This window comes from Scyliorhinus torazame, chromosome 16 (assembly GCF_047496885.1).
Source record: "Scyliorhinus torazame isolate Kashiwa2021f chromosome 16, sScyTor2.1, whole genome shotgun sequence".
NCBI lineage: Eukaryota > Metazoa > Chordata > Chondrichthyes > Carcharhiniformes > Scyliorhinidae > Scyliorhinus > Scyliorhinus torazame.
Genome location: NC_092722.1, coordinates 50,370,817 through 50,392,780, shown reverse-complemented (window position 1 = coordinate 50,392,780; position 21,964 = coordinate 50,370,817). Strand labels below are relative to the sequence as shown.

Sequence of the window (21,964 nt, the reverse complement as noted above, 5' to 3'; positions counted from 1 at the left end):
ACGATAGATGGGGAATTTCTCTCCTCTAGATGGGGGGACACGGAGAAATGTGGGCGCCGATGGAAAAAGGGACTGAGAGGGGGGATGGGGAATGAGGGAGCTGCGCCATAGGGGGTGGGGCCGATAGGAAAGCGTGGGGTTTTTCCCGCGCTATGGAGATGATGGCGGGAAGATAAGCGCAGGAAGGAAGAGAGTTCCACACGCAGGGGGGTCAAAGGGAGAACAGGGGAAGCCGGGGTCAGCTAGAGTTAGCTGACTTTCGTAAGCATCATGGGGGAGTAACCATGCTAGATCTAGCGGGGGGGGGGAAACGGGGGACTAACTGGGTTGCTGCTGCTGAGTGCAAGAGGGAGCTGGCACGAGAAGAGGTGGTCGGGACGGGAAGGCGCCGCCTGGGGGATGGGTGGGTGCGCGGGACCCGGACGGGGGGGGGGGCTGGCCCAGATTAGGGGATGGCTAGTCGGCAGGGGGCGGGGAGGTGGTGGCCCCCCAATCCGGCTGATCACGTGGAATGTGAGAGGCCTGAATGGGCCGATTAAGAAGGTCCGGGTGTTCGCGCACTTAAAAAGACTGAAGGCGGACGTCGTCATGCTTCAGGAGACGCATCTGAAGGTGGCGGATCAGGTTAGGTTAAAGAAAGAATGGGTGGGGCAGGTGTTCCACTCAGGGTTGGACGCGAAAAATAGAGGGGTGGCGATACTGGTGGGGAAACGGGTGTCGTTCTAGGCTAAGAATATAGTGGGGGATAACGGGGGTAGATATGTGATGGTGAGTGGTAGATTGCAGGGAAAGGAGGTCGTGCTGGTAAATGTATATGCCCCGAACTGGGATTACGCGGGATTTATGAAGCAGATGCTGGGACGTATCCCGGACCTGGAGGTGGGAAGCCTGGTAATTGGGGGGGGGGGGGGGGGGGGGGGGGGACTTCAATACTGTGCTGGATCCAGGGCTAGACCGGTCTAGATCCAGGACCGGAAGAAGGCCGGCAGCGACCAAGGTGCTTAGGGGGTTTATGGAACAAATGGGGGGAGTGGATCCATGGAGATTTGCTAGGTCATTGGCCAAAGAGTTCTCCTTTTTCTCCCATGTCCACAAGGTATACTCCCAAATAGATTTCTTTGTTCTGAGTAGGGCACTGATCTCAAAGGTGGCAGGAACGGAGTACTCGGCCATAGCCGTTTCAGACCATGCCCCGCACTGGGTGGATCTGGAATTAGGAGAGGAGAGGGAGCAGCGCCCACTCTGGCGACTGGATGTGGGACTATTGGCGGACAAGCGGGTCTGTGGAAGGGTGCGGGGATGTATTGAGAGATACCTGGAGGTCAATGACGATGGCGAGGTCCAGGTGGAGGTATGGGAAGCGCTGAAGGCGGTGGTTAGTTGAGAGCTGATCTCCATTAGAGCCCACAAGGAGAAACAAGAGGGCAAAGAAAGGGAGAGATTAGTGGGGGAGGTTTTGAGGGTGGATAAAAGATATGTGGAGGCCCCGGGCGAAGGACTATATAGAGAGAGGCGAAGACTTCAGACGGAGTTTGACCTGCTGACCACAGGAAAGGCAGAGGCACAGTGGAGGAAGGCACAGGGGATGAGATACGAGTATGGGGAAAAGGCGAGCCGGCTGCTGGCCCACCAACTTCGCAAGAGGATAGCGGCGAGAGAGATTGGGGGAGTTAGGGATGAAAAGGGAACTACGGAGTGGAGAGCAGGGAAGGTAAATGAGGTGTTTAAGACCTTCTATGAGAGGCTATACAAGTCCCAACCCCCGGAGGGAAAAGAGGGAATGCAACAGTTTCTGGACCAACTAAAGTTCCTGAGGGTGGAGGAGCAGGAGGTAGCAGGTCTGGGGGCACCAATTGAGGTGGATGAGGTGACTAAAGAACTGGGGAACATGCAAGCAGGGAAGGCCCCGGGACCAGACAGGTTCCCAGTGGAATTCTACAGGAAATATGTGGATCTGTTGGCCCCGCTGCTGGCGAGAACATTTAACGAGGCCAGAGAAGGGGGGATACTACCCCGACAATGTCGGAGGCGACGATATCACTAATCTTGAAGCGGGATAAAGATCCACTGCAATGCGGGTCATATAGGCCTATCTCACTCCTAAATGTAGACGCCAAGCTGCTGGCAAATGTGCTGGCGACGAGGATAGAGGATTGTGTCCCGGGGGTGGTGTATGAAGACCAGACAGGGTTTGTAAAGGGGAGACAACTGAATGTCAACGTTCGACGGTTGCTGGGGGTGATAATGATGCCCCAGCGGAGGGGGAGGCAGAGATAGTGGTGGCGATTGATGCGGAGAAGGCATTTGATAGGGTAGAGTGGGAGTATTTGTGGGAGGTGTTGAGGAGGTTTGGGTTCGGGGAGGGGTTTGTCAGATGGGTCAGATTCCTATATGGGGCCCCAGTGGCAAGTGTAGTCACAAACCGGTAAAGATAGGAGTATTTTCGGCTACACAGGGGAACAAGGCAGGGGTGTCCCCTGGCCCCATTACTGTTTGCGTTGGCAACTGAACCACTGGCCATAGCATTGAGAGACTCTAAGAATGGAGGGGGGTGGTTAGAGGGGGAGAGGAACATAGAGTGTCATTCTACGCAGATGACTTACTGCTATATGTTGCGGACCCTGTAGAGGTGATGACAGAGGTTATGCAGATATTGAGGGAGTTTGGAGATTTTTCGGGATACAGGCTAAATATGGGGAAGAGCAAGCTTTTTGTAATACACCCCGGGGACCAGGGAAGAGGAATAGACGACCTGCCGTTAAGGAGAGTGGAAAGGAGCTTCCGATATCTGGGGATCCAGATAGCTAGGAGCTGGGGAACTCTACACAAACTTAATCTGACGCGGCTGGTGGAGCAGATGGAGGAGGATTTTGAGAGGTGGGATATGCTGCCGCTCTCATTGGCGGGCAGAGTGCAGGCGGTAAAAATGATGGTTCTCCCCGAGGTTTCTTTTCGTGGTTCAATGTCTCCCCATTCTGATCACAAAGGCCTTTTTCAAGAAAATAGACAGGAGCATTATGAGTTTTGTGTGGGCAGGGAAGACACCGAGGGTAAGGAGTGGGTTCCTGTAGTGTAGCAGGGACAGATGGGGACTGGCGTTGCCGAGCCTGAACGACTACTACTGGGCCGCCAATGTGGCGATGGTTTGTAAGTGGATGAGGGAGCGAGAGGGGGTGGCGTGGAAGAGGCTGGAGATGGCGTCCTGTAAAAGAACGAGCCTAAAGGCGCTGGTGACGGCGCCACTGCCGCTCTCCCCGAAAAGGTATACCACAAACCCAGTGGTGGTGGCAACCTTAAGGATCTGGGGACAGTGGAGACGACACAGGGGGGTGTCGGGTGCCTCGGTGTGGTCCCCGATCAGGAATAACCACAGGTTTGTCCAGGAAGGATGGACGGGGAGTTCCAGAGCTGGCAACGAGCAGGAATTAGGAAACTGAGAGATTTGTTTATAGATGGGACATTTGCAAGCCTGTGAGCACTGGAGGAAAAGTACGAGTTGCCCCCGGGGAATATCTTTAGATATATACAAGTGAGGGCGTTTACGAGGCAACAGGTGAGGGAATTTCCACTGCTCCCGACACAGGGGATCCAGGATAGAGTGATTTCGGGGATCTGGGTTGGGGAGGGCAAAGTGTCCGAAATATATCAGGAGATGAGAGACGAGGGGGAGGCGCTGGTAGAGGAGCTGAAGGGAAAATGGGAAGAGCTGATGGAGGAGATTGAGGAGGGGCTGTGGGCTGATGCCCTAAGTAGGGTAAATTCCTCGTCCTCGTGTGCCAGGCTTAGCCTGATACAATTTAAGGTTCTACACAGAGCACGTATGACGGGAGCAAGACTGAGCAGGTTCTTCAGAGTGGAGGACAGGTGCGGGAGGTGCTTGGGAAGCCCGACAAACCAGACACATATGTTTTGGTCGTGTCCGGCACTGGATGAGTACTGGAGGGGAGTGGCAAAGGTGGTGAAGGTCCGGGTCAAGCCAGGCTGGGGGTTAGCGATATTTGGGGGTAGCGGATGAGCCCCGGGAGTGCAGGAGGCGAAAGAGGCTGATACTCTGGCCTTTGCGTCCCTGATAGCCCGGCGAAGGATCCTACTTATGTTGGAAGGAAGCGAAACCCCCCGGCGTGGAGGCCTGGATAAACGACATGGCAGGGTTCATAAAGCTGGAACGAATGAAATTTGCGCTGAGAGGATCGGCTCAGGCGTTCTCCAGGCGGTGACAACCGTTCCTTGACCATTTCGCGGAACGTTAAGGGAAAATAGATCGTCAGAAGCAGCAGCCCGGGGGGGGGGGGGGGTGAGAGCACTATTTTTTGTTACTTTGTTAGTTCACCATATTATTTAAATAATGTTATTTATCAGTTACTGTACTATTTTTATGTTGATTTGTAGAATGGAAAAATTCTGTTTGAAAACTTAAATAAAATATTTTTTTTTTTAAAGTGATCCAAATACAAGATAGATATGAAATGAAAATGAAATGAAAATCGCTTATTGTCACAAGGAGGCTTCAAATGAAGTTACTGTGAAAAGCCCCTAGACGCCACATTCCGGCGCCTGTTCGGGGAGGCTGGTACAGGAATTGAACCGTGCTGCTGGCCTGCCTTGGTCTGCTTTAAAAGCCAGTTCTTTCGTCCTGTGCTAAACCAGCCCCAGGCACTATATTTGTAGCATCATGTGTGTAAATATACGGTAACAAAGTGCACCTTTGGAAGAAGCAAAGGCATGGAAACATTTTAAACAACAACTTTGTTTTGTTGCCTTGATCTTGAGCAGTGTCACGTTATTCTATGGTCTCACTAATGTGATATCGACACGGTGTAAAGCATTGTTTCAGTGCTACTTTGCATTCTATTCTGGGACAACCAAACTAAACTCATTAACAAAAAACATTTCAGGTTGATTGGCTCTTGACAAAAGGTCTTTGGCCTCTCGGCATGAGCTGCCAGATCTGCGGACAACTTATAACATTCTGTTTTTTTACAACCTGTAGCTCAGTGAATAAATGCACTTTGATGAAACCACGCTGTACAGAAGAGGGTTGCACTCGAGCCAAACCTCTGGTCTGTGCAACATTCCCTTCACTAACTTTGTAAAGAGCAGGGAAAGAGAAAATAAGTGGTCTCTAAGTCAAGTTGACTACCAATATACAGTGGCAATGAAGTGGCACAGTCCCATCCTGCTGCAGCAGTCTTAATAATCCAATATGGAAATACAATATAGTCACCAGATACTAATCAGATCTAGGAACCTCTATTTTGCCCTCTCTCATTTCTCAAGATTTACGAACCTGCGCGGAGCATTGACAGGATATGGAAGTGGTGACTACAAGAGGGCTTAGGATTCTTTACACTTGGCTCCAAATAGCCCATAAAGCTTATGGCGGGATTCTCTCACCCCGGGGCCGGGACGGAGAATCGCCGGGATGGGCGCAAATCGCGCCACGCCACCCCGACGCCGGTCCACCAATTCTCCAGAGAGCGAAGAATCGGTGCTGGCATGGTCGGCACGGCACCGGTCGGGGTCACTCTAAGCGCCCCCCCCCCCCCCGGTGATCCTCCGCCCGGGATGGGCCGAGCGGCCACACAAAAAAAGCCGGGTACCGCCGGCGCCGTTCACACCTGCTCTTACCCAGCGGGACCTCGGCGTGGATCCATCCGGGGGCAGCCTGGTGGGGGCAGGGGGGGGGTCCCAACCCCCAGGGGGGTGGGGCCTCCGCTGTGGCCTGGCCTGCGATCGGGGCCCACCGATCAGCGAGCCGGCCTCTCGGGCTGGGAGCCTCTTTTGTTCAGCGCCGGCCCCTGTAGCCCTATGCCATGTTGTATCGGGGGCCGGCGCAGAGAAGGGAGCCACTGCGCATGCGCAGACCCGCGGCGCCCATCTGAGGCCGGGGATCGGCAGTTGGAGCGATGTGGGTCGCTCCAGTGCCACGCTGGCCCCCTGTAGGGGTCAGAATCGCCGCTCCCGAGGCCATGTTGACGCCGTCGCATTTCTCGACGGCGTTTACGACGGCATCAAACGTATCCTCAGGATCAGAGAATCCTGCCCTGTATTCCCAATGAAAGCAGTCTTGTTTACACAAGCAGTGCCGGTTTATCAGGGCCAAGCTTTAGCTTGTTAAACGTGAACAGTGTTTTTTTGGGGGTGGGGGTGGGGGGGCATCAGCCTGTAACTGGACACAATTCTTACAAAGAGGATGCATCAAGTAAACAGAGGGTTTATTTATGTTCATCTCTTTTGACTCGGGCATAATGCTCAAACTCTGCCAACTGACCAATCATCGGGCAAGGGAAGTGATTGGGCAACTTGGGTGAAAACAACCAGGAAACACGTTCTTGGCTGCTATCCAGCAACACCAGCTGGAAAGTACACGTGGACAGGAATTGGATTGGTCTTGGATGTTATCCCCATTGGCCCACTTGGCCAAACAGCTGCTGGGTATATTTGAATGGATTTGTTTATGGTCACGTATAACGAGGTACAGTGAAAAGTATTTTTCTGCGAGCAGCTCAAAAACATCAGTTAGCACTTGAAAAGAAAAAATAAAATAAAGAGAAAATACATAATAGGGTAACACAAGGTACACAATGTAAATACTTAGACACCGGGTGCATGGAGTGTAGTTTTATTCTACTCCTTTTCCACATTTTCATCCAAATTTACACCCGCCAAACAAATCAACAGTAACAATACAATGTCAAGCCCCTGGCCAACAATTCCTCCCTCCCACCAACCCCCAACATTTTAAATACAAACATCAAAGAAAAGGATTCAGGAATCCACCATCCACCCATACAGAGTCATCAACAGCATACACAGTCCAACCATCTAACCTGCACACCTTTGGACGGTGGGAGGAAACCGGAGCACCCGGATGCAGACAAGGGGTGAACGTGCAGGCTCCTCACAGACAGTGGCCCAAGCCGGGAATCGAACCTGGGACTCGGGATCTGTGAAGCAACTGTGCTAACCACTGTGCTACCATGCTGCCCTGCACACCACTGTAGAGAGCAGAGGTGTGAAGGCCAGAAGCCTCGTCACCGATAAAACAGAATTGGCATCGAATATGGTCATATGCCAACATCTCAAAATATTATATCGTGCATGTTTTAAAAATATTTTTATTCTCCTTTTTCACATTTTCTCTCAAATTTACACCCAACACCAGTAAACAATAATCAGTAACAAATATGTCAATCCCCATATTAATAACAATGATCCCATCCTCCCACCAAACCCCAAACATTAGCCCGCATGTTCACACAAACTAATGACAAAAAGGAATTAGGGATCACCCATAATCGCCATTAACACACACAGCCCCCTCCCCCCAACCCTCCCACCCACATGCCCCAACTAATGTTCGATGTTATCCAGTTCTTGAAAGTGCATAATGATAATGCCCATGAATTGTAGAACCCCTCCATCCTCCCCCTCAGTTCAAACTTAACCTTCTCAAGAGTCAAGAATTCCAACAGGTCCCCCCGCCACGCCAGGGCATAGGGTGGAGAGGCTGCTCTCCAACCCATCAGGATCCACCTTCGGGCGATCAACGAGGCAAAGGCTACAACATCTGCCTCCCGCACCGCCACCGCCACCCCCCCCCCCCCCCCCCCCCCCCCCCGAGTCCAGTTTCACGTGCACCACTTTAGAAATTACCCTAAAAACCTCCTTCCAGTAATCCTGTAGCTTTGTACAGGACCAAAACATATGAACATGATTAGCAGGGCCCCCGCAACGTTCACACACATCTTCTACTCCTTCAAAGAATCGGCTCATCCCTCGCCCTCGTGAGGTGTGCTCTGTATACCACCTTCAGCTGTATCCGCCCCCAACCTCGCGCACGAGGTGGAGGCATTCACTCTCCGGAGCACCTCACACCAGAACCCCTCCTCCATACCCTCTCCCAAGTCTTCCTCCCACTTTGCTTTGATCCCTTCTAGCAGCGCCTTCTCCTCCTCCAAAATAGCTCCGTAAACCACTGACACTACCCCCTTCTCCAGTCCCCCTGTCGTCAGCACCTCCTCCAGCAATGTGGAGGTCGGCTCCACTGGGAAGCTCTGTATCTCCTTTCTGGCAAAATCTCAAACCTGCATGTATCTAAATGTTTCCCCCTGCTCCAGCCCATACTTCGCTTCCAGCTCCTTCAATCCTGCAAACCGACCCCCAAGAAACAAATCTTTTAGAGTCTTAATCCCCTTCTCCTCCCATTCCCGAATATTTTCAACCCACCTCCCTGGCTCAAATCTGTGGTTCCCCCGAATCGGCATTTCCCTTGACCCTGCCCCCCAACCCGAAGTGTTGGCGAAACTGACTCCAAATTCTCAATGAAGCTATTATTACCGGACTCCCTGAGTATTTCCCCGGGGCTATCACTAGCTGTTGCTAGTGCTTTCAATCCCAACCCCCTGCACAAACTCTCCTCCACTGGGAATCAACCCCTCTGACCCAGCTCCACACCTTCTCCACATTCGCAGCCCAGTAGTAATACACCAGGTTCGGAAGACCCTAACCCCCTGCCTGCCTTCCCCTCTGTAGCAGTACCTTTCTAACTCTGGCCACCTTCTCTCCCCATATGAACGACGTAATCCTTCCCTCAATCTGTCTGAAAAAGCCTTTGGCAGGAAATCGGCAGGCATTGAAAGAAAAACAGAAATCGCAGCAACACGTTCTTTTTAACCGTCTGTACCCGACCCGCCAGTGACAGAGGGAGACCATCCCACCTTGCCAGATCAGCTTTCACTCTCCCCACCAAACTAGAAATGTTGTACCTGCGGAGACCCCCCCCCCACTCCCGGGCAACCTGCACCCCCAGGTACCTAAAGTGAGTACCTGCCCTACGGAATGGCAGCCCACCCGCCCCTGCCCCCACCTCCGGCCGAGACACCACAAAATACTCACTCTTGTCTAGATTTAGTTTGTACCCCGAGAAAGACCCAAACACTCGAAGCAGCTCCAATATTCCCCCTATCAACACACTCAATTCCGACACATATAACAGCAAGTCATCGGCATATAAGACCCTATGCTCTGTCCCCCCCGCACTATCCCTTTCCATACCCTGAACCTCTTAATGCGATGGCCAACGGCTCAATAGCGAGTGCAAACAGCAGGGGGGGGACATAGGACATCCCTGCCTAGTCCCCCGGCGGAGAGAAAAGTATCTTGAGCTGATGTTGTTTGTGCGGACACTCGCTCTCGGGTCCTTATATAGTAGCTTTACCCAGTTCACAAATTTGGTCCAATCCCAAACTGCAGAACTGCCATCAAGTACCTCCATTCTACCCAGTCAAACGCCTTCTCAGCGTCCAATGCCACAACCATCTCTTCTTCCTTCCCTCTGCCGGTGCCACAACGACGTTCAATACCCTTCTAATGTTTGAAAAGAGCTGCCTCCCTCTCACGAACCCCGTCTGATCTTCACCTATCACCTTCGGTAGGCACTCCTCCAGCCTACCCGCCAGTACCTTCGCCAACACTTTTACATCCACATTCAGAAGTGATATGGGCCTATATGACCCACACTCCGTCGGATCCTTATCTTTTTTTTAGCAACAGGGAAATCGATGCCTACCCCAAAGTTTGTGGCAACACCCCCCTTCCCTATCGCCTCTTCAAACATCCCCACCATCAGGGGTGCCAGCTTATCCTTGAATTTTTTATAATATTCCACCGGAAACACATCCAGCCGTGCCACCTTCCCCGACTGCATCCTCCCAATCACATACTTTATCTCTCCGGCACCACTATCGCTCCTTCTAATGTAGCCCTGTCCCCCCTCCCCTAACCTCGGGTACTCAAACCCATCTAGAAAATCCTGCACCTCACGGTCTCCCCCAGGTAGATCTGACCTGTACAACCTCTCATAAAATTCCTCAAAAACCTTGTTAATCAGATCCAGAGCCACCACCATCTTCCCTGCCCTATCCCTCACCTGAACAATTTCCCTTACTGCTGCCTCACTCCAGAGCTGACCTGCTAACATATGCCTTATAGCAAACCAAGCCTTATCTTCGTGTTCGTAAACTGCACTCCTTGCTCGTCTCAGTTGGCGCTCCGCCTTCCTGGTAGATAGTCAGTCAAAGCTAGTCTGTAGTTCCTTCCTCTTTCCCAGCTTTGCTGGGTCCCCATCTTCTGCACAACTCCTATCTACCTCCAACAGCTCATCTATTAACCTCTGCCGCTCCAACCTCGTCTCTTTGTCCACCCTGGCCTTAAACAAAATCACCTCACCCCTCACCACCACCTTTAGAGCCTCCCAAACTGCCGCCTTCGACACCTCACCTGTACAGTTGAAACCTACACATTCTTCAATTACATTTTCAATTTTGTCACAGAACCCTTGGTCCACCAAAGTCCCACATCTAATTTCCACCCGGCCTCTGCGCTACCCCCTTCTCCAGTACCATATCTACCCAGTGCGGAGCATGATCTGACACTGCAATTGCCGAGTATTCCGACCCCTTAACCCCAGCCTACAAAGCCTTCCCACCACTAAAAAGTGGAGTATACCTTATGGACTGCTGAGCAAAACGAGTACTCCCGTTCCCTCGGGTGCAGAAACCTCCAAGGGTCCACCCCTCTCATTTCCACCATTAGCCCAGCCACGCCTTCGCCCCCGATGGGACCAGCGAGTGCGGCCGTGACCTGTTCAACCTTGGCTCCTGCACCAAGTTCCAGTCCCCCCCCCCCCCACTATCAGTTTGTGTGTGTCCAAGTTGGGGATAGCCCCAAACACCATCTTTGCGAATCCGACATCATCCCAATCGGGACCGTATACGCTTAACAGCGCCACTAACCTCCCCTCCAGCGCCCCTGTCACAATCACATATCTACCCCCTGATCTGCCACCGCCTTCTCCATCTGGAAGCGTACCCTTTTGCTGACCATTACCGCTTCCCCTCGGGCCCTTCTGTCAAATCCAGAGTGAAACACCTGACTAACCCAGCCCTTTTTAAGTCTCACCTGGTCCTTCACCCTCAAGTGAGTCTCCTGCAGCATTGCTACATCGGCTTTCAAACTTTTAAGATGCGCAAGCACTCTTGACCAGACCTCCTAACCCCCTCACATTCCACGTGACTATCGTAACTGGGGGTCTCTCACCCACCCCCACCCTTCTTATCCACCATCATCATACCACTGAGCCCTGCCCCACGAGCCTGACCCGCCACTATCTATATAGTGCATATCTAAGGAGGTTTCGTTTTTCAATAAACCTGCTAATCTTTGAAGACACTTTGTTCTTTAAAAAGTGTTATGGGCCAGGGTTTAGAAAACCCCAAAGTATATCATGGAGTTCACCTGACCCACAACTTTTAATAGATTGTGGTATGGGGAGCACACGGCCCACTCTACAGGTGTGGTACAGCAGAAATGGAAAAGTAATTTTTAAAGCAAAACAATATTTATTCTATGAACTCAAATTAACCTTTTGAAACATACAGTGAACATCTTAGTAACCATTAATTCAAATACAACCCCAAAGAATACAACACTAAGTAATGATTAAGCTGTCCTTTTAACATCCATAAGACTTTAAAAAACCTTCAAAACAGAAAGACATCAGGCTTAACTTCACTACTGAGAATATTTATAATTCTGAATTCACCAAATGATCCAGAGATAGTCTTTTGATGCCAGAGAGAACAGCAGTAAGTACACTTGCCTTGTCTGGCTTCAGCTCCAACACTGAAAACGAAACTAAAACACACCCTGCAGCCTACTCAAAAACAGAAAGCTGACACAGCCCAGCTCCACCCACTCTCTGACATCACTGCAGTAGTAAACACCCATTTCTTAAAAGTACTCTCACTACAGATAGTTATATACACACCCATTTCTTAGTTATATACACACCCATTTATAAACACCCATTTCTTTAAGGTACTCTCACATGACAAAAGAGGCGGTTATAGCAATCCGAAAAGTCAAAAGGAAAAATGAACTTCGACCACTTAGATCCAAACATGCTAGTTTCAGCTACTTATGTAAGTGGGACTGCATAATCCCGCCTGGCAGGAGGGGCCGCAGAACCCTGACCATTAATTCCATTTCCCCCCACTGGTGCTGTGACACCAGTCGTGTATTTCCAGCATTTTGTGTTTATTTGAGATTTCCAGCATCTACAGTATTTTGCTCTGGTTTTATGAACATCTAGTTCCATGCATCACCGTGTAAGATTTTTCCTATGTTCAAGGAAAAATAGTTGTTCAAATTAGTTTTAGATTTTAAGCGCAGAAGGAGTATACATGGAATGAGATTTAATAAGCTTTGACAAATCAGCCAAAACATTTTGTTTGGTCGAGTGCATCTACTGACACCAACCACACAGCAATTAATAAAACAAAACAAAAAATCATAGGAATTAAAGCATGACCCGGGTTGGTTCTGTCACATTAACTGTTCTCAAGCAAAGAGGCGATGAGGTGTGCTGTAAATGGCCTCAATGACCTTAGCTGGAGAAGATCTCTATTGAGTGACTGTAAAGAGCAGTTGCATGAATGTCAGGCGAAGCTTTGGAGAGCAGCAAGCTGTAGAAGTGCACCCAGCTTGTCCTCACATCTTTCAAATTGCATACTTTCAGTGTAAATCACTTGAACAGATCGGATGGAAACATGAAAGGTTTGCAGTGGTCACGCAAGTTCAACACTTCCAAAAAAGAAACTACAGCAGTGGGAAAGCTGGTAAAACTCCAAACCAAATGAAAAGTTACTGTTTGAATTGTTAAGTGAGCCAAGTCATGAGAATTTCGGTTGACTCAGCTCCCATCTGTCACTGACTAAACTCTTGTGCCACGTATAGGATAGACACAGAAATAAAAGACAGGAAGCTGACACAGATACCACAGGAATTGCGATGTTAACTTACTCTGTGCATAATAGCATTTTCTTCATTAAAGCAAAATGGAAATTGCACTGCATCAATGAAACACCGGTTGGGACATCTCAAACATTAGAAATTAAGAATTTATAGTCAGGAGGGCACCATTTGATGTATCAGACTTAACCAGCCAAATCACACCTTCCAGCTTTTGGTCTGCAGGTTACAGCACCAGGTGCACGTTACAGCACTGGGCACGCATTTGTATATTAAATCTTATGAGGGTTTCTGCCTCTACCACCCCTGTTAGACAGCAAGATTCCCCCATCGTCATCATCTGGGTGAAATAAATTACTACTCCTCGCCTTATATCAATTATTTAAAATCTATGCCCTCTTGATTATTGACCTCTCTGCTAAGGCAAGTCAGTTTTACACAGGATATATGGCCATTTGGCCCTACCTGTCCATACTGGTAATTAAGATCACTCAAGGCCCCTCCCATATTTTTGTCATCTAAAATCTACAATCATAACCTTTTATTCCCTGCTCCCTCCTATATAGTTTCCCTTAAACACATTCACTTCAAGCACTTGCTGTGCCAGAGAGTTCCACATTCTCACCATTCTCTTGGGTGAAGCTGTTCTTTTTCTAAATTTTCTATCGGAGTATTTGGTATTGAAAGCCTCTAGTTTACTATTATCTATTCTTTGTATCTTGGTCCCTCAATTTTATATCCCCTCAGCCTCCCTCCATTCCGAAGGCAACAACCACAACCAATCCAATGTCACCTCAACTAAAATTCTCCACTCCTGGCAACATGCATGTAAACCACTGAACAGACACAAAGTTAGCTGTGCAGGAGTGGGGGGTGAATGGATGTTTTTCCAACTAGAGGAAGGTACAAGTGAGGTGCTCCAGGGGTTGTTACTGGACTGCTGCGTTTTCAGATCTATAATGGGTGTACAAGATAAAACTCTCCAACTTCAGGTGACACAAAACTTGCAAGCATTGTGAACGGAGGATAGTGATAAACCTCAGGAGGACAACTAAAAGTTCTAATCGGACCGGGACACGCTGAAGACCTCCACTGAGTTTGAGAGCCACCAGTAGCTTCAGAACTGACATTATATCTAGTCGAGAACTTGTTACACCAAATGCTAACTTGTGCATCAAAACACCAGGATAACTCTCACCACAGGGCAGACACAAAGGGTCGGACTTGTGCGACATGAAACGAACAGCCTCTGGTAGACTATTGACACCAGCGAACATCACTCTGTCCAGTGCTTTCCTTAATGGCCAAATTAGTCTTCAGACCGCCGCAGCCACGACCCAACGGGCCTGGGTGAAAACCGGCGAGGCCACATCCCCAACGGGCCTGGGTGAAAACCGCCACGGCCACAGCACCAACGGGCCTGGGTGAAAACCGGCGCGGCCACATCCCCAACGGGCCTGGGTGAAAACCGCCACGGCCACAGCACCAACGGGCCTGGGTGAAGGCCGCCACGGCCACACAGCACCAACGGGCCTGGGTGAAGGCCCGCCACAGACACGGCACCAACGGGCCTGGGTGAAGACCGCCGCGGCCACGGCACCAACGGGCCTGGGTGAAGGCCGCCGCGGCCACGGCACCAACGGGCCTGGGTGAAGGCCGCCACGGCCACAGCACCAACGGGCCTGGGTGAAGGCCGCCACGGCCACAGCACCAACGGGCCTGGGTGAAGGCCGCCACGGCCACGGCACCAACGGGTCTGGGTGAAAACCGCCACAGCCACGGCACCAACGGGCCTGGGTGAAGACCGCCGCGGCCTCAGCACCAACGGGCCTGGGTGAAAACCGCCACGGCCACGGCACCAACGGGCCTGGGTGAAAACCGCCGCGGCCTCAGCACCAACGGGCCTGGGTGAAAACCGCCACGGCCACGGCACCAACGGGCCTGGGTGACGACCACCACAGCATCAACGGGCCTGGGTGAAAACCGCCACGGCACCAACGGGCCTGGGTGGAGACCGCCGCGGCCACGGCACCAACGGGCCTGGGTGAAGACCGCCACGGCCACGGCACCAACGGGCCTGGGTGAAGACCGCCACGGCCACGGCACCAACGGGCCTGGGTGAAGACCGCCGCGGCCACGGCACCAACGGGCCTGGGTGAAGACCGCCGCGGCCACGGCACCAACGGGCCTGGGTGAAGACCGCCACGGCCACGGCACCAACGGGCCTGGGTGAAGACCGCCACGGCCACGGCACCAACGGGCCTGGGTGAAGACCGCCGCGGCCACGGCACCAAAGACTCCCATACTTAAAATCAATTTGCATATCTCCCCCTACTGATAACCAAACAACCAGTTTACCTGCTGTAACCAGGACTCAGGCTGACAGAGATTGGAAGTAACCATTATTTTGGTGCGGAGGCTACTTGTTGCTGAAAGCATAATGGTTTTGATGTGCAGCAGTACAGATAGCAGTCACTGCTTTGTCCCGTGACAAAGTTTGAAAACAATGCGTTGTATCTATAGGGCTCCATTCAATTTAGAAAGACATTCTAAAGCTCTTTTGACAATGGGGACGAAATCTAAAAAGTTGATGTTAAAGTACTGGCTGAAAGTACAGAGTAGCAAATGAACACCACAACAGGGTGGACGAGGGCTTAGAACATAGAACATTACAGCGCAGTACAGGCCCTTTGGCCCTCGATGTTGCGCCGACCTGTGAAACCACTCTAAAGCCCATCTACACTATTCCCTTATTGTCCATATGTCTATCCAATGACCATTTGAATGCCCTTAGTGTTGGCGAGTCCACTACTGTTGCAGGCTGGGCATTCCACACCCTTACTACTCTGAGAAAAGAACCTACTTCTGACATCTGTCCGATATCTATCTCCCCTCAATTTAAAGCTATGTCCCCTCGTGCTAGACATCACCATCCGAGGAAAAAGGCTCTCACTTTCCACCCTATCCAATCCTCTGATCATCTTGTATGCCTCAATTAAGTCACCTCTTAACCTTAGTCTAACTAAAACAGCCTCAAGTCCCTCAGCCTTCCCTCATAAGATCTTCCCTCCATTCCAGGCAACATTCTGGTAAATCTCCTCTGCACCCTTTCCAATGCTTCCACATCCTTCCTGTAATGCGGCGACCAGAATTGTACGCAATACTCCAAATGCGGCGCATCAGAGTTTTGTACAGCTGCAACATGACCTCATGGCTCCAAAACTCAATCCCTCTACCAATAAAAGCTAACACACCGTACACCTTCTTAACAACCCTCTCAACCTGGGTGGCAACTTTCAGGGATCTATGTACATGGACACCGAGATCTCTCTGCTCATCCACACTACCAAGAATCTTACCATTAGCCCAGTACTCTGTCGTCCTGTTATTCCTTCCAAAATGAATCACCTCACACTTTTTTTGCATTAAACTCCATTTGCCACCTCTCAGCCCAGCTCTGCAGCTTATCTATGTCCCTCTGTAACCTGTAACACCCTTCCGCACTGTCCACAACTCCACCGACTTTAGTGTCATCTGCAAATTTACTCACCCATCCTTCTACGTCCTCCACCAGGTCATTTATAAAAATGACAAACAGCAGTGGCCCCAAAACTGATCCTTGTGGTACACCACTAGTAACTGGACTCCAGTCTGGGTGATTTCCCATCAACCACCACCCTTTCTCTTCTTCCAGCTAGCCAATTTCTGATCCAAACTGCTAAATCACCCCGAATCCCATGCCTCCATATTTTCTGCAATAGCCTACCGTAGGGAACCTTATCAAACGCTTTACTGAAATCCATATACACCACATCAACTGCTTTACCCTCATCCATCTGTTTGGTCACCTTCTCAAAGAACTCAATAAGGTTTGTGAGGCACGACCTACCCTTCACAAAACCGTGTTGACTATCTCTAATCAAATTATTCCTTTCCAGATGATTATACATCCTATCTCTTATAAACCTTTCCAAGACTTTGGCTGGTTCTGCCACCAATGTAAGAAGGGAGGAACTTGAAGTCTAAAGTGATTACGAACGCACACAAGGTTTGCCAGTGGTAATGTAAGGATGGGACAAAACATGTACAAACTTGAAGATGGAGACTTTTAATTCAATATGTTCAGATAAGCGTTTGAGAAGAGGATGGGAGGTCAGTAATGAGGATACTGGTGAAATCTTGTCTAGCAGAGATCAAAGCATGGATAAGGGTTTCAGACTGTAGTGGACAAGGTCAGGGCAGAAGTGAAATGTAGTCTTAGTGTTGGTAGAATATTTGGTTTCATTTCTGGATGAAATGGGATGTCAATTTCTTACACAAACTGGTCGACCCTGAGCGAGTGACCAGAAAAAGGGACAGTGTGTGTTACTAGAGGCAGATGAGTTTGTTATCAGACAGCTATTATTTAACAGAGCAATGATCTCCAAACACTGCCTGTCAAATCCAAGTAGTTATGCAGTCCCACAATCTTCAAGCACATCTTCACTGCAATGCTGTGGTCCGTCCACAAAACAGCAAGGTGCAAGATCGCCTTTGAAAACCCAATATTGATCGATTACACAGAACCCCTATTGAAGGATTCAAATCACCTAATTACTGACCTCCCATCCTCTTCTCAAATGACGGACCCATTAACCTACATTTGGTGCAACAGATCCTCATTTTGGTTTAAATTCATTTTGATGCAACTCCAGAGACTGATTGACTTCCTGGAATGTTTCTACTGAATTCTCACAGGAAGAGGGAAGCAGTGGTAACCACTACTAAGGAACCATCTGAGTGCACTTCAAGATTCTCATTCTACTACGGTGCACCTCCCCTTTGAAAAAGCAACAGCTTCACAATTAAGAGTTATTTAACATGCTTCAGCCTGTCTGTTTTGGTTTCCTGTGATTGTGAGTGAAAAACTAAACGGCAGCTCACGCCGCTTTATTTTAATTAGGACTGTTTAATTTAAATAGAACCGCGATCAATGTCACTAGTCTTACACACTTCCCCAATGCTTAATTAATGTTGAATGTAACATTAACTTAAATGTTTTACATTCATTCCTTTTGCCTTTGAACCTTCTACAACAAGTTGACGGATGCAAAACATAAATTCCTTGTTTCCCATTAATTCCCCAGTCCCATCCTTCCAAGATACAGATGTTGACTTCAACTTTCCCAATCTTCTGTCCCATCACGAAACGTTGTAATACTGTATGCCTTTTCTTTCAATTGGACACCGCATTACGGCAATGAATAGTTCATTCTTAAGAGTCTGAAAGAATTCCTTCTGTCATGTGAGAGTACCTTTAAGAAATGGGTGTTTACCACTGCAGTGATGTCAGAGAGTGGGTGGAGCTGGGTTGTCTGTCAGCTTTTTACTTTCGTTTTTGAGCAGGTTGCAGGGTGTTTTAGTTTCATTTTCAGTGTTGGAGCTGAAGCCAGACCAAGCAGGTGTACTGCTGTTCTCTCTGCCATCAAAAGACTATCTCTGGATCATTTGGTGAATTCAGAATTATAAATATTCTCAGGAGTGAAGTTAAGCCTGATGTCTTTCTGTTTTGAAGGGTTTTTAAGTTTTATGGATGTTAAAAGGAAAGCTGAAAGGTTTACTTAGTGTTGTAGTCTTTGGGGGGTTGTATTTGAATTAATGGTTGCTAAGATGTTCACTGTATGTTTTAAAAAGGTTAACTTGAGTTCATAGAATAAACATCGTTTTGCTTTAAAAAATACTTTTCCATTTCTGCCGTACCACACCTGTACAGTGGGCTGTGTGCTCCCCATACCACAATCTATTAAACGTTGTGGGTCAGGTGAACTCCATGATACATTTTGGGGTTCTCTAAACCCTGACCCATGACACTTGGTTGAGAGTTGTGCAATATTTCCTTAAATGTCTGCCACCACTCCTCTACTGCCTTGCCCATTTTCCCAGTCCACTTTAGCCAACTTGTCTTCACGGCTAAAGTTTAAGACACTTAGTTTCAGACCCAAATTTCTCACCCTCAAACTAATTGAATATTTCATATATAAATCACTCTTCCCTACAAGATCTTGTACTATGGACTTACCAGTTAATCCCATCTCATTACACATTGTCAGATTTATAATAGCATATTCCCCACTTGGTTCACAGCACAATCTCGAATGTGCTGAAGACTACCTTTGTCAATCTGATTTGGCCAATCTATTTTTCTTTTCCTTCATGGTATGTGGGCATCACGGGCAAGACCAGTGTTTCTTCTCTAACTTTTCAAAATGTAGCTCCCTTCCCTCTGCACAGATGCTGTCAAACCTACTGAGATTGTCTCAAATGAATTAGGGGTGGATAATAAATATTGTCCATGACATACACATCCCAGCAAGCAATAAATAAATGACTTAAGCCAATTATTGCAGACACACACCACAATTACCATATTTGTATTTTATCTTGTTCATTCGCTTTAAATTCCTAAACTTTAAACCACGTGAACCTTTCCCCCACCCCATTTATTTTAAAGCCATTTAAGTTATCCAATTCAGCAGGACACTGATCTCAGCACAATTCAGGTGAAGTCCATCTCAAATGAACACTTTCCTCTTTCCCCAATAGTGGCACCAGCACCCCATGAATTAAAACCCATTTCCCTCACACTAATCAATGAGCCACACATTCAACTCAGACCTCATTGAACCTGTGGCAATTTGCATAAAAATCTGGCAGCAAGCAAGAGATTAACATTGCGATTCAGCGTTCTAAAATACAGCCGCTAGCTGCTCAGACCCTCTCAGCAGAACCTCTTGGCTCCACTTCATCGAATCCCTACAGGGCAGGAGGCAGCCATTCAGCCCATCAAGTCTATATCAACACTCCCAAGAGCACCGCACGCCACCACCCTTTCCCCACTTCTACTGGCAATTCATACAGAGGTGGACCTTCCTCTCCAGCCCAAGAGGATGTCCATAACCCTGCCACCAGACAGACAACGCAGCCTTGGGGATATGTTCTCAATCTCAGAATACAATCAAACCCCTGACTATACAATCTCCCCCCACTACCAACTGGACAGGCTCCCCTACACCACCCATCCAGAGAAGACAGGAGCTGATATCCAAAGCTGGGCTACATCAAGAAAACCCATTGAGTAATGTGGGAAGTGGTTAGAGGAATGAGAGACCAAGATTGACCAAAACATTTCAAAAGTAAAGATGAAAAAGTGGATTTTTTTAAAAAAAAAACTGCTTTGAAAATGAATCTTACCACTTTAATCAGCCTGGGGAAGGAAAACAAGGCTATATTTGACCTGGATGTCAGGACAGGCCTGGATGGGGGGGGGGGGGGGAGAACTACACACCCACCCCCAGTCATAACGGGCTTCACCAATACGTTCAATTTTATTCACAAACTTTGTGTTATTTCTGAAGAATTTGCCAGAAGCTGCTGGAAATTTCTGACCTTTTGAAGACAACCACATCTTGGAAGGGGGATTTCTGATTGTAAAGGACTTCGTCCACCTCTAGGGACATAGCTTGGCCCGGCCACAGGCTGGAGGTCTCCGTGAACCAGCCGCTCTTGATGGTGTCCATGGTCCGGCGGCCGGTGGCTTGCAGGCTGGGTGCCTTGCTCTTTCGCTCCCCTGCTCGCTCACACTCACTACGTCCCTCGGAGGCGGGATAAAAAGGGCCTAGCGGGCCGCGCCGCCCAGCTTTATCAGCCGGCCGCCGCCTGAGTGGCAGCCCGCCCCGCCAATCACCCGCCGCGGCCGGGCCGCGCGGGGCGGCACTGGCCAATCGGCGGGGCGGAGAAGGAGAGGGGCGGGGCTAGCAGCTGAGGTGTAGGGGGGGAAAGGAGATGGGGGGTAAAGGGGTGGGGAAAAGGGGGTAAAGGGGTGGGGTAAAGGGGTGGGGAAAAGGGGTGGGGAAAAGGGGGTAAAGGGGGTAAAGGGGTGGGGAAAAGGGGGTAAAGGGGTGGGGAAAAGGGGTGGGGAAAAGGGGGTAAAGGGGTGGGGAAAAGGGGTGGGGAAAAGGGGGAAAAGGGGTGGGGAAAAGGGGGAAAAGGGGTGGGGAAAAGGGGGAAAAGGGGTGGGGAAAAGGGGGAAAAGGGGTGGGGAAAAGGGGGTAAAGGGGTGGGGAAAAGGGGGTAAAGGGGTGGGGAAAAGGGGGTAAAGGGGTGGGGAAAAGGGGGTAAAGGGGTGGGGAAAAGGGGGTAAAGGAGTGGGGTAAAGGGGTGGGGTAAAGGGGTTAAAGGGGTGGGGGAAAGGGGTTAAAGGGGTGGGGGAAAGGGGTTAAAGGGGTGGGGGAAAGGGGTTAAAGGGGTGGGGGAAAGGGGTTAAAGGGGTGGGGGAAAGGGGTGGGGGAAAGGGGTGGGGGAAAGGGGTTAAAGGGGTGGGGGAAAGGGGTGGGGGAAAGGGGTTAAAGGGGTGGGGGAAAGGGGTTAAAGGGGTGGGGGAAAGGGGTTAAAGGGGTGGGGGAAAGGGGTTAAAGGGGTGGGGGAAAGGGGTTAAAGGGAGGGGGAAAGGGGTTAAAGGGAGGGGGAAAGGGGTGGGGGAAAGGGGTGGGGGAAAGGGGGGAAAGGGGTGGGGGAAAGGGGGGAAAGGGGTGGGGGAAAGGGGGGAAAGGGGTGGGGGAAAGGGGGGAAAGGGAGGGGGGAAAGGGGTGGGGGAAAGGGGGGAAAGGGAGGGGGGGAAAGGGGTGGGGGAAAGGGGGGAAAGGAGGGGGGAAAGGGGTGGGGGAAAGGGGTGGGGGAAAGGGGGGAAAGGGGTGGGGGAAAGGGGGGAAACGGGTGGGGGAAAGGGGGGAAAGGGGTGGGGGAAAGGGGTGGGGGAAAGGGGTGGGGGAAAGGGGTGGGGGAAAGGGGGGAAAGGGGTGGGGGAAAGGGGGGAAAGGGGTGGGGGAAAGGGGGGAAAGGGGTGGGGGAAAGGGGGGAAAGGGGTGGGGGAAAGGGGGGAAAGGGGTGGGGGAAAGGGGGGGAAAGGGGTGGGGGAAAGGGGGGAAAGGGGTGGGGGAAAGGGGGGAAAGGGGTGGGGGGAAAGGGGGGAAAGGGGTGGGGGAAAGGGGGTAAAGGGGTGGGGGAAAGGGGGTAAAGGGGTGGGGGAAAGGGGGTAAAGGGGTGGGGGAAAGGGGTGGGGGAAAGGGGTGGGGGAAAGGGGGTAAAGGGGTGGGGGAAAGGATGTAAAGGGGTG

At 50.2% G+C, this 21,964-nt stretch overlaps 1 protein-coding gene across 1 annotated transcript in view; it reads right to left on the bottom strand.

Annotated features, from left to right (window-relative positions):
- srm (spermidine synthase) overlaps positions 1-20,503 on the bottom strand; it is a 42,842-nt gene extending 22,339 nt beyond the window's left edge. The window contains exon 1 of the mRNA XM_072478472.1: positions 20,239-20,503. Coding sequence (XP_072334573.1) covers positions 20,239-20,369 — 131 coding nt within the window. The 5' untranslated portion in view covers positions 20,370-20,503. The remainder of the gene's footprint in view (positions 1-20,238) is intronic.
- Between the last annotated feature and the right edge of the window lie 1,461 nt (positions 20,504-21,964).